This window comes from Xenopus tropicalis, chromosome 5 (genome assembly GCF_000004195.4).
Source record: "Xenopus tropicalis strain Nigerian chromosome 5, UCB_Xtro_10.0, whole genome shotgun sequence".
In the NCBI taxonomy this organism is placed as follows: domain Eukaryota; kingdom Metazoa; phylum Chordata; class Amphibia; order Anura; family Pipidae; genus Xenopus; species Xenopus tropicalis.
The window spans coordinates 162,238,865-162,250,109 of NC_030681.2; the positions used below are offsets into that span (position 1 = coordinate 162,238,865).

The following is an 11,245-nucleotide window of genomic DNA, read 5'->3' on the forward strand; positions in this document are numbered from 1 at the left end:
TGTATTTGTCACTAAACCATGTAATACCCACCTGTATTGTCTATAACATGTAATCCCCGTACTTGTCTAAACATGGTGAATCCCCCTGTATTGTCACTAAACATGTAATCCCCTGGTATATTGTCTTAAACACTGTTAATCCTCTGTATTGACTCTAAACATGTAAATCCCCTTATTGTCTTATAAACATGTATCACCCTTGGTATTGTCTAACATGTATCCCTGTATTCTGTCTAACACATGTAATTCCCCTGTATTGTCTAAAATGTAATCCCCTGTATTGTCTAAAGCATGTAATCCCCCTGTATTGTACTAAACATGTAAATCCTGCTGTAATGTCTAAACATGTAATCCCACTTGTATTGTCTAACATGTTAATCCCCTGTATTGTTAAACATGTAATTCCCCCTGTTATTGTTCTAACATGTAAATCCCCTGTACTGTCTAAACATGTTAATCCTCTGTATACTGTATAAACATGTAATCCTCTGTATATGGTCCTAAACATGTACAATCCTCTGTATTTGTTGCTAAACATGTAATCCCTCCTGTATTGTCTAACATGTAATCCCCTGTTATTGTCAGCTAAAACTATGTAATCCTTCTGTATATGCTAAACATGTAATCCCCCTGATTTTGCTAAACATGTAATCCTCCTAGTATCTGTCTAAACATGCTATCCCCCTGTTTGTCCTAACATGTAATCCATCTGTATTGTCATAAACATTGTTAATCCCCCTGTAATTGTCTAACATTGTAATTCCCATCTGTATTGTCATAACATGCTTAAATCCTCTTGTATTGTCTAACATGCTAACATCCTCTTGTTGTATGTCTAAACCATGTAATCCCTTTTGTTATGTTAAACATGTTAAATCCCCTGTATTGTCTAAACATGTAATCCCCCTGCTATTGTCTACACATTGTAATCCCTCTGTATTGTCTAAACCATTTGTAAATCCCCTGTATTGGTCTAAAGCAGTGTAAATTCCCCTGTATTGATCTAAACATGTTAATCCCTCTGTATTGTCTAAACATGTAACTCCCCCATGCTATTGTTCATAAAACATGTAATCCCCATGTTTTGTACTAAAACATGTATCCCCATGTATTGTCTAAACATGTAATCCCCCTGTTTGTCTAAAACACTGTAATCCCCTGTATTGTTAAACATGTAATCCTCTGTATGTCCTAACATGCTATTCCCCCTTATTGTCTAAACAATGTAAATCCCTGGTATTGTCTAAAATTGTTAATCCCCCTGTATTGTCTAAACCATGTATCCCCCTGTAGTTGTCTAACAGTAAATCCCCCTGTATGTCTAACACATGTAATTTCCTCTTGTATGTAGTAAACTGTAATCCCCCTGTTTGTCTAAACATGTACTCCCCTGTATTGTTCTGAGAACATGTAATCCCCCTGTATTGTTCTCAAACATGTAATCCCCCTGTATTGTGTCTAACAATGTAATTCCCCCGTGTATTGTCTAAAACATGTGATTCCCCCTGTATTGTCTAAACATGTCATCCCCTGTATTGTCTTAAACATTAATCCCTCTTATTGTCTCAAACATGTGTAATCCCCTGTATTGTCTAAACATGTAATCCCTGTTATTGTCTAAACATTGTAGATCCCTTGTATTGTTCTAACATGGTAATCCCCCCTGTAGTTGCTCCTAAACAAGTGTAATCGCCCCTGTATTGTACTAAAATGATAATCCCCTGTATTTGCTAAACATGTAATCCCCCTGTATTGTCTAAACATGTATCCCTCTTAATTGTCGTAAACATGTTAAATCCCCCTGTATTGTTAAACATTGTAATCCCCTGTATTGTCTAAACATGTAATCCCCCTGGTATTTGTACTAACAGTAATCTCTGTATTGTCTAAACTGTAATCCCCTGTATTGTTCTAACATGTAATCCCCCCTGTATTGGGCTAAAACATGTAATCCCCTGTTATTGTCTAAACATGTAATCCCTCTGTATTGTCTAAACATTGTAATCCCCCTGTATTGTCTAAACATGTAACTCCCCCGTATTGTCTTAAAAATGTATTCCCTCTGTATTGTGCTAAACATGTAATCCCCTGCTATGTCGTAACAAACTGTAATCACCCTGTATTGTCTAAACACTTTGTAATCCCCCATGATTGTTAAACCATGTAATCCCCTGTCATATTAGTCTAAAAGCATGTAATCACCTCCTGTATGTCTAACAAGTAATCCCTCTGTACTTGGTCTAAACATTGTAATCCTACTGTATTGTCTAAACATGTATTCCCTCTGTGTATTGTTCTAAACATGAATCCCTTCGTATTGTCTAAACATGCTAATCCCTCTGTATTGTCTAAACATGTAATCCCCTGTTTGTCTAAACATGTAATCCCTCTGGATTGTGCGAAAATTGTATCCCTCATGTATTGTCTTAACTGTAATTCCCTCTGTATTGTCTAAACATGTAATCGCCCTGTATTTGTCTAAACATGTATCCCCCTGTATTGTTAAACATGTAAATCCCCTGCTAGTTGTCTAACATGTAATCCCTGTATGTTGTTCTAAACTGTAATTCCCCTGTATTCGTCCTAAAATGTAATCCCTGGTATTGTCTACAAATGTAATCCCCCTGTATTCGTCTAACATGTAAATCCTCTGATATTGTTAACTAACATGTAATCCCCCTGTTATTGTCTAAACATGCTAATCCCTGTATACTGGTCCTAAACATGTAATCCCTGTATTGTCTTTAACATGTAATCCCCCTGTATGTTAAAATGTAAGTTCCCTCTGTATTGTCTTAAACATGTAATCCCTCTGTTAATTGTCTAACATGTATCCCCTATGTAGTTGTCTAACATGTAATCCCCTGTATTGTCTAAAACATGTAAATCCCCTGTATTGATCTAAACATGTAATCCGCTCTGTATTGTCTAACATGTAATCCCCTGTATTGTTCTAACATGTAATCCCTGCTATTGTCCTAAAATGTTAATCCCCGTGTATTGTTCTAACATGTAACTCCCTCTTTTGTCTAAACATGTATCCCCTGTAATTGGTTATTTCTAAACATGTAATCCCCTGTAATTGTCTTAAACATGTAATCCCTCTGTATTGTCTAAACATGTAAATCCTTGTATTGTCTAAAACATGTAATCACCCTCTGTATTGTCTAACATGTAATCCCCTAGTATTGTGCTAAAATGTAAATCCACTCTGTATATGTCTAACATGTAATCCTCTGTATTGTCTAACACATGATACATCCTCTGTATGTAGTAAAAATGTAATCCCCCTGTATTGTCTAAACATGTAATCCCCATGTAGCTTGTCTAAAAACATGTTAATCCCTCTGTAGTGTCTAAAAACCATGTAATCCCCCTCTATTGTTAACATGTAATCCCCCTGTATTGTCTAAACATGTAATCCCCCTGATGTCTCTACAAATGTAATCCCTTGTTTCTCGTACCTAAACATGTACATCCCCTGTATTGTCTAAACATGTAATCCCCTGTATTGCTAAACATGTAACTCCCTCTGTATGTCCTAAACATGTAATCCCTCTGTATTGTCTAAACATGTCATCCCCTGTATTGTCTTAACCATGTAATCCCCTGTATTGTCTTAACATTGTAATCCCCTGTATTGGCTAAACATGTATTCCCCTGTATTGTCTAAAGCATGTAATCCCCTCTGTATTGTGCTAAACATGTTAATCCCCCTGTAATTGTCTAAACATGTAATCCCCTGTATTGTCTAAACATGTCAATCCCCTGTATCTGTTCTTAAACATGATAAATCCCCTGTAGTGTCTAACATGTTAATCCCTCTGTATTGCTAAAACTGTAATTTCCCCTGTTGTTCATTTGTAAACATGTAATTCCCACTGTATTGTCTAAACATGTAATCCCCCGATTATTGTCTAAACACTGTAATCCCCTGTATTGTCTAAAACATTAATCCCTGTATTGTTCTAAACATGTAATCCCCCTGTATGTGTCTAAACAGTGTCAATCCCCCTTGTATTGTCTAAAAGTAATCCCCTGTATTGTCCTAAACATGATAAATCCCCCTGTATTGTCTAAACATGAATCCCGTGTAATTGTCAAACATAGTAATCCTCTGCTATTGTCTAAACATTGTAAGACTCTGTTATTGTCTAAACATGTAAATCCTTGTTAATTGTCTAACAGTGTAATCCCCTGTATTGTGCTAAAAATTAATATCCCTGTATTGTTCTAAAATGAATCCCCTGTACTGTCATAAACATGTAATCCCCCTGTATTGTCCTAAACATTGTAATCCCTGTATTGTCCTTGAACATGTTAACTCCCTCTGTAGATTGTCTAAACAGTATCTCACGTGTAATTGTCTAAACATGTAATCCCCTGTATTGTCTAAACAATGTAATCCCCTGTTATGTTACATGTAATCCCCCTGTATAGTCATAAACGTGTATATCCCTGTATTGTCTAAACATGTAGATCCTGTATTGTTAAACATGTAATCCCTGCTATTGTACTAAACATGTAATTCCCCCTGTTTGTCATAAACATGTAATCCCCTTGTATTGTCTAACATGTACAATCCCCTGTATTGTCCTAAACATGTAATCCCCTGTATTGTCTAACATTGTAATTCCCTGTATTCTGTTCTAAACATGTAATCGTCTTCTGTAGTCGTAAAACATCTGTAATCCCCTGTATTGTTAAACAATGTATCCCTGTATTGTCTAAACAGTGTAATCCCCTTTTATGTTCCCCGCTGCAGGGTTCCCACCTTCTGAGTCAGGCTGATTACACCCCATTGTTCACCTTCTTCTCAACTCAGAACATTGTACTGTACTATATTGTGATAAAATGGGTGTTGGTTTACAGTGGGTGGTTCTGTTTACAGATGGGGGAAGTGGCCCAAAATGGCTTCCATTTAGTGGCCCGTCCACCATGTATGCCGAGAGAAATTCCGGCCCTCGGCACCGCAGAAGTTGGACAGCACTGGCCCTACACCAAGGAGCGGCAGTGCTGATTGCAGGCAGGAAGAAGGACTAAAAGTGGCGCTGAGTGCAAACAGAATGCAGGGGGCGCCACATTTTGGTAAAATTCTTAAATGGAAGTGGCTTTACACAACAACGGACTGTGGGAGGAACACCAAGGTTTCCGGATATGTTGATCCTATTTTCCTTGCGCTAAACAGCTATAACCGCCACTTCAACCAAGGGTAACTTGTCCACCTCACACCTACAGAGGTTCTGTACTAGATATTATGCACTTAGGTTGGCGTTGGGTGGTGGTGAGGTTCTGATACTGCGTGGTTGTGGGGGTGAGTTGTGATTGGATTTGTTGGTGCGGGTGAATCGGTCTGATGGTAATGGTGTTGGTGATTGGTTGATGGTGGGGTTGCGTCGGGGGTGAATCATTTCAATGGTGGGTGTTGGTGTTGGTTGAATCGGCTTGATGTGGGGTTCGGTGGGGTGAGCTTGATTGATGGTTGGGGTTGGGTGCGGGTAAATGTTGATGCGCGGGTTGGTAATCGGTTGGATGGTGGGGATTGTGGGGCGCGTGGAATCGGTTGATGGTGGGTTGGTGGGGTGAATCGGTTGATGATGGGGGTAATCGCGATTGATGGTGGCGTAGTGGTGGGGGAGTGACATCGATGGGTGGGGTGAATCGGTTGATGGTTGGCGTTGGTGGGCGTTGATCGGTTGATGTGGGGGTTGGTGGGGGTGAATCGTTGATGGTGGGTTGGTGGTGGGTGGGATCGGTGATGTGGGATGTTGGTGGGGGTGAGTTGGTTGATGATTTTGTTGGTGAGTGAATCGAGGTTGTGGTTGGGGTGAATCGAGTTGATGGTAGTGTTGGTTGAATTGGTGATGGTTGGGTTGGGGGGGTGAATCAGTCGATGTGGGTTGAGTGGGGGCGCGGAATCGATATGATGCGTGGGGTGGTGGTGATGAGTTTGATACTGAGTGGTTTGTGGGAGCTGAGTTGGTTGAATGAATTCTTGTGGTTAGGGTGAATCGGTTGAATGTGGGGGCTGAATCGGTTGATCGGTCGCGTGTTGGTGAATTGGTTGATGGTGGGGTTGGTGGGTCGTGAATCATTTCGAATGTGGCGTTGGTGGGGGTGAATCGGCCTTGATGGTGGGGCGTGAATGCGGTGAAATGAGTAGAGTTGATGGTGGCGTTGGTGGGGGTGATCGGTTGAATGGTGGGGTTTGGTGCGGGGTTGAATCGGATGTGCATGGTGGAGTTGTGTGCGGGTGAATCATTCGATCGTGGGGTTAGGTGTGTGAATCGGTTTTGTTGGTGGGGTTGGTGGGTGAGTTGGCTGATGGTGGATTTGTACGGTGGAGTAAACTTTTGATGGCGGGGTGGGTGGGAATCGGTGATGAGTGGGGGGTGAACGGTTGAATGTGGGGGTTGATCGGTTGATGGATGGGCTTTTGGTGGGGTGAATCGATTTGATGGTGGGTTGGTGCGGGTGAGATGGTTGCATGGGATGGCGGTTTAGGTGGGGAGGAATCAGGTTGATAGGTGGGTTGCGTGGCATGCCGTGAAACTCGGTTTTGAATGGTGGTGGTGGGGGTTGGGTGGGTTTGAACTAGGATGGGTGTGAAATCGGTGTGGTGGGAGTGGTAGGGCGTGAGATTTGCGTTGATGATTTTGTTGGCTGATGGGTTGAATCGCGGTGATAGTGCGCGGGTGAATCGGTTGATGGTAGTGTGTTTGTGAATTGTTTGATGAGTGGGGTTGGTGGGCGAGTAGAAATCATCCGAATGGTGGGGTGGTGTGCGTGAATCGGTTGATGTGGCGGTTGGTGGGGTGTCGAGTGGGTTGATGGTGAGGGTTGGTGGGGGATGAATCGGATGATGGTTAGGGGTTGGTGTTGGTGAATCATTGATGGTGGGGGTGAATCGGTATCGATGGCCGGGTTGGTCTGTTGGTGAATCGATTGATGGTGGGGGTTTGAATCGAGTTGATGGCAGGGGTTTTGGTGTTGGTAGAATCGTTTGATGGTGAGGTGAATCGTTGAATGGTGGGTTCGGTGTTGCTGAATCGTTGATGGTGGGAGTGGAATCGGACTTGATTGGTGGTTGGTGGGTGAATCGGGTTGATTGGTGGGTTGGTGGGCGGTTAATCGGTTGATGTGGGTTGGTGGCGGGTGAATCCGTTGATGGTGGACGGTAGGTGTTTGGTGAACTCGGTCGATGGTGGAGGTTGGGTGGCGAGTGAATCGTTGATGGTGGGGTTGGTGGGCGTGATCGTTGGAATTGGTGGGCGATTGGGTGGGGTTAATCGTTGATGGTGGTGGCGGGGAGATCAGTTGATGGTGGTGGGGGTGAATCGAGTTGATGGTGGGTTGGTTGGGGATGAAATCCATTCGATGGTGGGTATGGTGTTGGTAATCGGTTGTTGGTGAGGTTGTGGGCGTGAGTTGAGGTTGATGGTGGATTTGGGGGTGGGAGGTAAATCTAGTTGATGGCGGGGTTGGTGAATTCGGTTGATGTGGGGTTGGTGGGGGTGAATCGGTTGATGGTGGGTTGGTGGGGGTGAATCGGTTGATGATGGGGGTGAATCGGTTGATGGTGGGGTTGGTGGGGGTGAATCGGTTGATGATGGGGTTGGGGGGTGAATCGGTTGATGATGGGGGTGAATCGGTTGATGGTGGGGTTGGTGGGGGTGAATCAGTTGATGGTGGGGTTGGTGGGGTGAATCGGTTGATGGTGGGGTTGAGTGGGGTGAATCGGTTGATGGTGGGGTTGGTGGGGGTGAATCGGTTGATGGTGGGGTTGGTGGGGGTGAATCGGTTGATGGTGGGGTTGGTGGGAGGGTAATCGGTTGATGGTGGGGTTGGTGGGGGTGAATCGGTTGATGGTGGGTTTGGGTGGGGTGAATCATTCGATGGTCGGGTTGGTGGGGGTGAGTGGGTTGATGGTGGGTTGGTGTTGGTGAATCGGTTGTTGGTGGGGTTGGTGGGGGTGAGTTGGTTGATGTCGGATTTGGGGTGGGGTAAATCTGTTGATGGCGGGTTTGGTGAATCGGTTGATGGTGGGGTTGGTGGGGGTGAATCGGTTGATGGTGGGGTTGGTGGGGGTGAATCGGTGGATGGTGGGGTGTTGGGGTGAATCGGTTGATGATGGGGAGTGAATCGGTTGATGGTGGGGTTGGTGGGGGTGAATCGATTGATGGTGGGGGTGAATCGGTTGATGGTCGGTTGGTGGGGGTGAGTTTGGTTGATGCGTTGGGGGTGAATCGGTTGATGGTGGGGTTGGTGGGGGTGAATCGGTTGATGGTGGGGTTGGTGGGGGTGAATCATTCGATGGTGGGGTTGGTGGGGGTGAATCGGTTGATGGTGGGGTTGGTGGGGTGAGTTGGTTGATGGTGGTGTTTGTTGGGTGAATCGGTTGATGGTGGGGTTGGTGGGAGGTGAATCTGTTGATGGGGGTGTTGGTTGGGGGTGAATCGGTTGATGGTGGGGTTGGTGGGGGTGAGTTGGTTGAAAGTGGGGTTGGTGGGGGTGAATCGGTTGATGGTGGGGTTGATGGGGTGAGTTGGTTGATGGTGGTGTTGGTTGGGTTAATCGGTTGATGGTGGAGATGTTGGTAGGGGTTTAGAGATTGGTTGAAAAGTGGGTTGGTGGGGAGTGATCGCAGATTGAATGGAGGGATTGAAATGGGTGAAGATTGATATCAGATGGTGGATGTTGGTTGGGTACGTTATCGGATTGATGGTGGCGTTAGGTGGGGGTGAATCATTCGATAGTGGGTGGTGAAACTACGGTTGTTACTGGTGGGGATTGGTAGGGATGTGAATCCCGCGGTTTGTGGGGTTGAGATTGGTGATGGTGGGGTTTGGTGTTGGGGAAGTCGGTTGGTGGTGGGGTTGGTGGGGAGTGATCGTTGGTGCGGTGAGTTGGTGATGGTGGATATGGTTGGGGGTGAATCGGTTGATGGTGGGTGATCGTGTTATGGATGGTGGCTGTTGAGGTGTGCAGTCTGTTGATGCGTGGGGATTGTGCGGGGTAATCGCGTTGAATGGCATGGGAGTGGGTGAATTCGGTTGTGAATGGTGGGTGGTTGTAGGGGAGTCGGTTATTGGTGGGGTTGGTGGTGGCTGAATCGGTTGATAGGTGGGTGGTGGGGGGGTGAATCGGATTGCATGGTGGGAGTTGGTGGGGGTGAATCGTTGATGGTGGGGTTGGTGGGGGTTGATCATTGATGGTGGGGGTTGAATCGGTTGAATGGTGGTTGGTGGGGGTCGTAGTTGGTGATTGATTGGGCGTTGGTGGGGGTTGAATTGGTTGTGGGGGGTTGGTGGGGTGAATCGGCTTGATGGTAGGGGTGGAGGGTGAGATGGATTGTTGGTGGGGTGGTGGGTGAATCGGTTGATGGTGGGGTTGATGGCGTGAGTTGGTGATGGTGGTGTTGTTGGGAAGTGAATCGGTTGATGGTGGGGTGGTGGGGTGAATCTGTTGATGGGAAAGTGTGGTTGGGGTGACATCGGTTGGATTGGTGGGGTTGGTGGGGGGAGTTGGTTGATGGTAGGGGTTGTGGGGTGATCGCGTTTGATGAGTGGGGTTGGTTGGGGGTGCAGCTTTTGGTTGATGGATGGTGTTGGTTGGGGGTGAATCGTTGATGGGGGATTAGGTGGGGGTTGAATCATAATCGATGGTGGGAGATTTGTAGTAGTGATCGGTTGTTTGGTGGGTGAGTGGGTGAAATCGGTGGTGAGGGTGAGTTGGAATTAGAATAGAAATAAAGGAGTAGAAAGAGATTAGGGGAATCGGTTGTTGTGGAGAATTGGTGCGGGGTGAAAATCGCATGTGGTGGGGTGAGTGGTTGATGGTGGGTTGTGGGGGTGAACTCGGTTGATCGGGGGGGTTGGATGGGGGTGAATCGCGTTGATGGTGGGCGTTGGTGGGATGTGAATCGGTTGATGGTGTCAGGTGTGTGGGGGTGGAGTTGGTTGATGTTGGTGCTTGTTGGGGTGTTGAATCAGGATTCATGGTTGGGGTATGAGGAATCGGAAAAATTCGATGGGTGGTTGAGTGGGTGAGTCAGGTTGCATGGTGGGGTTGGTGTGGTGAATCGTTGATTGGTGGCGGCTTGAGGTGGAGGGTGACTCGGTAGATGATTGGGTATAGGGTGGGGGGTGAATCGGTTGATGGGTGGAGTTGGGGCGGTGAATCAGTTGATTGGTGGAGTTGGATGGGGCGTGAATCGGTTGCATGGTGGGGTTGGTGGGGGTAATCGGCTTGATGGTGAGTCTTGGTGGGGGTAATCGAAGCTAGATGGCTTGGCGTTGGTGGGGCGTGAATCTTGATGGTTGGGTGGATCAAAAGGGGCTGTGAATCGCGGTTTGATGGTGAGTTGTGGGGTGAATCAGTTGCATTGCGAGTATAGGTGGGGGTGCTGAATCGGTGCATGAGTGCGGGTTGGGGGGGTCTAATCGTGATGGATGGGTGGGGGGGGGAATCGGTTGATGGTGGGTTGGTGGGGAATGGTTTATGGTAGGGGTGGTGGGGGAATCGGTTGATGGTGCGGAGTTGGTGGGGGATCGGTTGTGGTGGGGTTGGCGGGGGGATCGGTTGATCAGGTGGGTTTGCAGTGGGGTGAATCGAGTTGATGACGTAGGGTTGGTGAGGTTGGGTGGGTAGATGGTGGGGTGGTGGGGGTGTTGGAATCATTGATGGTGGCTTGGGGGGTTAACCGGTTGATGGTGGGTTGGTGGGGAGGAAAAAATAATGGTTATATGGTGGGTTGGTTGGGGTGAAATGGTTGATGGTGTGCGTGGGAGTGAAATCGTTGAGGTGGGGTCTGGTGGGGAGTGAGGGGTAGATGGATGGGGTTGGTGGGGGTGAGATAGAGTTGATCGGGGTTAAAAGGAGGTTGGTGGGGAAGTTGAGTGCGAGTGATGGTGGGTTGGTGGGTGTGAGAGAGGGTAGATTGTTGGAAAAGATTAAAAGGTGGGGTGATGTCGGTTGAGGTGGATTGCTGGGGTAGGGGTTGATGGTGGGGTGGTGGGGTTGAGGGGTAGATGGTGGGGGTTGGTGGGGCTGTCGAGCGGAGTTGATGGTGGTGGTTGGTGGGGTGACGGCGAGTAAGTGGAAATTGGTGAGAGGGTGAGTGGCTGATTGGTAGGGATTGGTGGGGAGTGAGCGGGTTGATGGTGGGTTGTGGGTGGGGGTTCTGTGGGTGTGGGGGTTGAGTGGGATTGGATGGGGGGGTGGTGGGTTAGTCGGTTTGATGGTG

At 46.6% G+C, this 11,245-nt stretch overlaps 2 protein-coding genes across 2 annotated transcripts; both read right to left on the bottom strand.

The window, feature by feature from the left end:
* Positions 1-6,274: 6,274 nt before the first annotated feature.
* Positions 6,275-8,310, bottom strand: LOC116411050 (extensin-like). The gene is made up of 2 exons (XM_031902826.1): positions 7,077-8,310; positions 6,275-6,930 (listed from the first exon to the last, which is right to left on the bottom strand). Exons 1-2 carry the CDS (start codon positions 8,308-8,310, stop codon positions 6,275-6,277), a joined length of 1,890 nt encoding a protein of 629 aa, XP_031758686.1.
* Positions 8,311-8,777: 467 nt separating this feature from the next.
* On the bottom strand, positions 8,778-9,656 carry LOC116411051 (proline-rich extensin-like protein EPR1). Its single transcript, XM_031902827.1, has one exon. The coding sequence runs from the start codon at positions 9,654-9,656 to the stop codon at positions 8,778-8,780; it is 879 nt and encodes a 292-aa protein (XP_031758687.1).
* Positions 9,657-11,245: the final 1,589 nt, after the last annotated feature.

Coding starts and splice junctions, on each gene's coding strand:
- LOC116411050 (XM_031902826.1), bottom strand. CDS start 8,310: ATGATTCACCCCCACCAACCCCACCATCAACCGATTCACCCCCACCAA. Junction 6,931..7,076: donor ACCCACCAACCACCAATCAA/GTCCGATTCCAC, acceptor ATTCACCAACAG/ACCAACCCGGCCATCGATAC.
- LOC116411051 (XM_031902827.1), bottom strand. CDS start 9,656: ATGATTCAACCCCCACCTAATCCCCCATCAACGATTCACCCCCAACCA.